Source organism: Sinocyclocheilus anshuiensis, unplaced genomic scaffold (genome assembly GCF_001515605.1).
Source record: "Sinocyclocheilus anshuiensis isolate Anshui unplaced genomic scaffold, SAMN03320099.WGS_v1.1 scaffold323, whole genome shotgun sequence".
Classification (NCBI taxonomy): domain Eukaryota; kingdom Metazoa; phylum Chordata; class Actinopteri; order Cypriniformes; family Cyprinidae; genus Sinocyclocheilus; species Sinocyclocheilus anshuiensis.
In genome coordinates this window covers 74,204-78,977 of record NW_015548198.1, presented here as the reverse complement: position 1 = coordinate 78,977, position 4,774 = coordinate 74,204, and the positions used below count along the sequence as shown (strand labels likewise).

Here is a 4,774-nt window from a genome sequence, read left to right as displayed (position 1 = left end):
CACCAAATTCAGTTCACACATCACTGCTCTCCTGCTGGTTTTACTGTACAACACTTATTTTGAAAATAATTGCTTTTGAATGATTTTTATTATTAGTTTTTTTAAATATTCAATAAATTCACTGTTTTTGGACAAAATAGTCAATAACTTCACTGTAACACACTGTAATTTCACCGAATTCAGTTCACACATCACTTCTCTCTTGCTGGTTAAACTACAACACTTATTTTAACAATAATTGCTTTTGATCCGTTCTGAGTCTGAGTCCTGTCAAGGAAAGGACTGCAACAGATCACCAACGTTCTGAACCTCTGGCCCATGGGGGAAGAGGCAATAACAGATACCAAGTTCTGAGTCTCCAGCTTCGAGGCAGCAACAGATACGACCACTTCTGAGTCTCCAGCCTGCGAGGAAAGAGATAATCTATGTTCAGACTTCATTCAGAGTCTTCTTCCAGTAAGACAACAACAGATGCAGCACGTCCTGAGTCTCCATCTTAGAGAGACAAAGCAGATCAACCAAATTCTGAGTCTCTAGCCCAGAGAGGCCGAAGACACACAGACATCTGCAACAAGGTTAAGCTCCGGCAAGCAAACCTTCACTCCAAGGTACCTTTACTTGCGTGTTCCAGGCTAAGGACCTTCTGCACCTACTCCAGGGCCACATCTGTGTGTTCCAAATTCTAGGACCCTTTGGTGCTCCAGGAGATCAGCATCCTCCAGCGCTTCGTGTTCAAGGCTGTTGAATCGGATTCCTGATCACTTATCCAAACCTCTTCCAGAGACCTTGGCATTGTTAGATATTATCAGTATATGATTTTTTAAATTTACATTACATATTATATAGCTGATTGCAGTTTATGGAAATCTTTGATGTATTTGTTTGATGCATAATAGGGTTCTTCACCTTATTTCTTTCAGAGTAGCAACAGTTTATCTTTCCAGATAACGTAGCTCTGACATTGCAACACCCAACATAATCACTTGTATTTTATGCATCTTATGCACTTTATTCCTATCTCATTTATGGTATTCATTTAGTAGTTGTTGATTACTCTTGTCTATCTTTTGTTAATAAAATCTATTGTATTACACTTGTGTCTTCCTTGTGTTGATGATACAGAAAGAGGTTCTACAAGTTAGAGATCCCACCAATCTTTCTTATGTGATGTACTCATAACCACACTTTAATTGACACGTGAAACAAATATCATAACGTCATTGGTGACATAACTTCACTGTAACACACTGTACTTTCTCCAGATTCACACACTGCTCTCCTGCTGGTTATACTACAACACTTATTTTTAAATTAATTGCTTTTTAATGATTTTTATGATTTTTTTAAATATATATATTTTATTTCCAATAAGTGTTGTAGAATAACCAGCAGGAGAGCAGTGAGTGATGTGTGAACTGAATTTGGTGACACTAGAGCCGCAGCGTGTTACAGTGAAGTTTTTGAGTAGTAACACTTTTCGCATTTCGCACTTTGCAGACGGTCGGTCCCTTCGGACTTGTCTCTCAGGCGCCAGCGCATTGAGATCAATGTATTTTGTACAGAGCGGAGGAAAGCTTGTTTTGAGGAAAACTCGCCTGTAGCTCGTTTTCTACATCACTACGAAAGAAAAGAGGCGTCAATTGTGTAATAAAAATTTTTTGCTCGTGAGTTATTTATCCGGAAAAGTCGAATCTGTGAATATCTTGCTAACTTTACCGAACTGTCTCTGTCTTGCTCATTCTTTCCTGCACTTCTGGGTCTGCAGCTGCATACTATTGGCCTCCTTACCAGCTTGACACCTCCATTTCTTGTAAACGTACACTACTGTTGTATATCTGCGTGCGTTTTAGGTTCCCTTTCTCGTTCCTTCTAGACCTATTCACATACAAGGAAATAAACAAACGACGTACGGTATACGCGCTCTCAAAGCGCAAACTTACAGTAAGATCAAACTGTGAACTTTATACAGGTGCTCCTGCACTTTTAAAGAAGAACGATGACCGCTTTATCCTGTCTGTCTGTGGTCTTATTGTTTTATATCTTCTGCCTCACAGCAGGTGAGTTTCATTCATAATATGCTTAAAGAGTCTTTACGCGAATGAAACCTCATGAAAGAGGGGAAAAAAACTCTTAGGCTGCTAGTTCATACCATACTTTATTCTTTAACACTGCGTTGTTATTTAAACTTTAGTCGTGGTAGTATTTTAGAGGAAAATCCGTTTGTGTCTGACAGTAAATGTTCGCTGAACGTCCTGTTTCTGTATTAATGGATTCAGACAAAAACATTCATGTCAACAGAGATTCAGACACATTTCTGAACTAACTATCATACTAAACTATACTATAGGCTTACTAAAGGCAACGTTTTAATGAATTGTATTATTTGTGTTTTATTATTATTATTTGTATTATTATTATTATTTGTATTTCGATAAGATCCAGTTTAGGAAATATAGTTTTGCTTTGTTTAACATTTATTTGTCGCTGCACAGTTGCGGTAGTGTGTATTTTAGTAAACCTTTGTGGCTGCCATTTATTTAAATATCTATATGTTTGTGTGTTTGAGTGTTGTCAGAGAAGGTCCCGGCCCCTGAGAATGTGAGAATGACATCTCTGAACAAGGGATTAATTTTGGAATGGGATCCACCACAAAACACCACGAATACACTCTTCAACTACACTGCTGAAATGAAGTAAGTTACTGGTCAAGAGTCAGGTCAAGGGTGATGATAAGTGCACTAAAGAAGGTTTTAACAAATGTAGGTTAGTTTATTATTTTAGTAGCAGCAGCAGCAGCAGCAGCTTGACAATAATATGATACTAAAACCTGATTTAAATCCAGGTCAGATCTTATAAAAGAGACCTGTCTTTAAAAAGAGACAAAAGTCAACATTTAATCATGAAGGAAAAGCAGTGGTGTACAGAAGGGTTTAGAAGCAGTCTTTGTGTGAAGCTGTGTTGATCTAGGTGGATGGTTATGCATTTTGTTATGTTAATTGTTGTTTAATTTTCTCCCTCTAGAGGATGGAATATGTATAAGCCAGTGTGTCTAAGCAGCTCATCACTAAGCTGTGATTTCACTGACAAAGTTTCAGTTTTTGGAACCTATCAACTTCGTGTTCAGGCAGAGCTACATGGAGAAATGTCTGATTGGGTGGAAACTGAAAAGTTATCAGTGGATGAAATATGTGAGTCATCTAATTTATCTACTCATATATTTATGTTTATTTTGACTTTGATGGCAGTAGAGAAATTAGTAAGTCATTCCACAAAAGTTTGATTGGGCCATTCTTGAACACAATTAAAATGTTTTAGTGGACCTAGAGCTAAATTAATTATCATTGGATGAATGTCCCTTAAATATCACACGTACAGTGCATGCAAGAAAGTATTCAGGGCCCAGTTTCATGAAATGCAGGGCTCACAAATTTTCGCAATCCCTGGTAGACCTTCGGACAGGCACTCTTCACATTTTGGTAGCCTGAAATAAATGTAACTAGCCCAAAAAAAAAAAAGTCAATTTTTTAAATGTAGAAAATTAGACAGGAGTCAAAGCATAAACCAAAAACATTTTCAATACATAAATATCAGAAAATATCAAGGAAGGAATTTTATTTCACTATTTTCATGGTATCTGCAGGATATGGATGGGGATGGTTTGGTTTTAACGGTATTACTACACTTACTGATACTGCTTATTAATCCGGTACTTTAACCGTATTCTTATCGGTACTTTATATATATGTGTATATATATATATATATATATATATATCTTCTGAAATGTAAAATAAAAATCATTTAATCAAATGAATATAAAACATCAATTTGTAAATGCACCAGTGTGCAGGCATTTTTAGTGTTTTATATACATAAGATAAGATACGGTAAGAACATAAACAAAGACACAAAGTAAAACAAACTGACAAATGCAATAAAACAAAGATACAAATTAAATAAACAGTGCTTTAATTTTTTTCATGGAGGTGTACTAACATTACTGTTCAGGTAAGTAATATAGCCTACAAAACAAATCTAATAAAAATATGACTGCATAGTTTTCACTGTATAATTTGATGGATTTATTTAGATTAAAGCTAACGTTACTCAGATTAAGAGCTGTGATTGATTTTCTGTTTGCATTTTGTTGTTGGCCCAATCGTCAGAAGGTGACTGATTTACACCCATCAGATTTTCTCCCAGCTGTTCACGTCCAAGACATAAACTGTATATGCTCTCTCAGCTGGCCATTTTGTCTGGTCTCTGGTCTGGTCATTTTCTCTTGTCAACCAGTCTGGTTTCAGAAGTGGACATTCAACCGAGACTGCCTTAGACCACATTGCTAAAACTGTCCGGTCCTGCAGATTTGCTTTATTCAACATCAGGAAGATCAGGCCCTTTCTTTCAGAACATGTTCAAGCTCTTGTTCTGTCCAGGCTGGACATTGCAATGCTCTCTTCGCAGCCAAAAAGAATGCACGTCACACCTCTGTTTATCAGTTTGCACTGGCTACCAATAGCTGCTCGCATAAAATTAAAGGCATTGATGTTTGCCTACAAAACACTCTGCAGCCCTTTACCTAAATTCATTACTTCAGACTTATGTGTCCTCTAGAAGCTTGCGTTCTTCAAGTGAACGTCGCTTTAGTGTGCCATCCCAAAGAGGCACAAAATCACTTTCACAGACTTTTACATTAAATGTTTCCTCCTGGAAACACATCTCTTCCATCTTTATTTGACCCTCTAACTCTAGCACTCTCTATTCTAATTCTATTC

General features: G+C 36.9%; 1 protein-coding gene across 2 annotated transcripts in view; it reads left to right on the top strand.

Moving 5' to 3' along the window:
• The first annotated feature begins 1,889 nt into the window (after nucleotides 1-1,889).
• Nucleotides 1,890-4,774, top strand: part of LOC107653242 (interleukin-10 receptor subunit beta-like) — an 8,425-nt gene continuing 5,540 nt past the window's right edge. Inside the window, exons 1-3 of one of the 2 annotated variants that reach the window (XM_016439914.1) lie at nucleotides 1,890-2,057; nucleotides 2,576-2,693; nucleotides 3,022-3,188. In XM_016439914.1, the coding sequence (XP_016295400.1) occupies nucleotides 1,997-2,057; nucleotides 2,576-2,693; nucleotides 3,022-3,188 (346 nt within the window). In that variant the 5' untranslated portion in view covers nucleotides 1,890-1,996. Of the gene's footprint in view, nucleotides 2,058-2,566; nucleotides 2,694-3,021; nucleotides 3,189-4,774 lie in introns of both variants that reach the window. The other variant, XM_016439913.1, reaches the window with a different exon arrangement.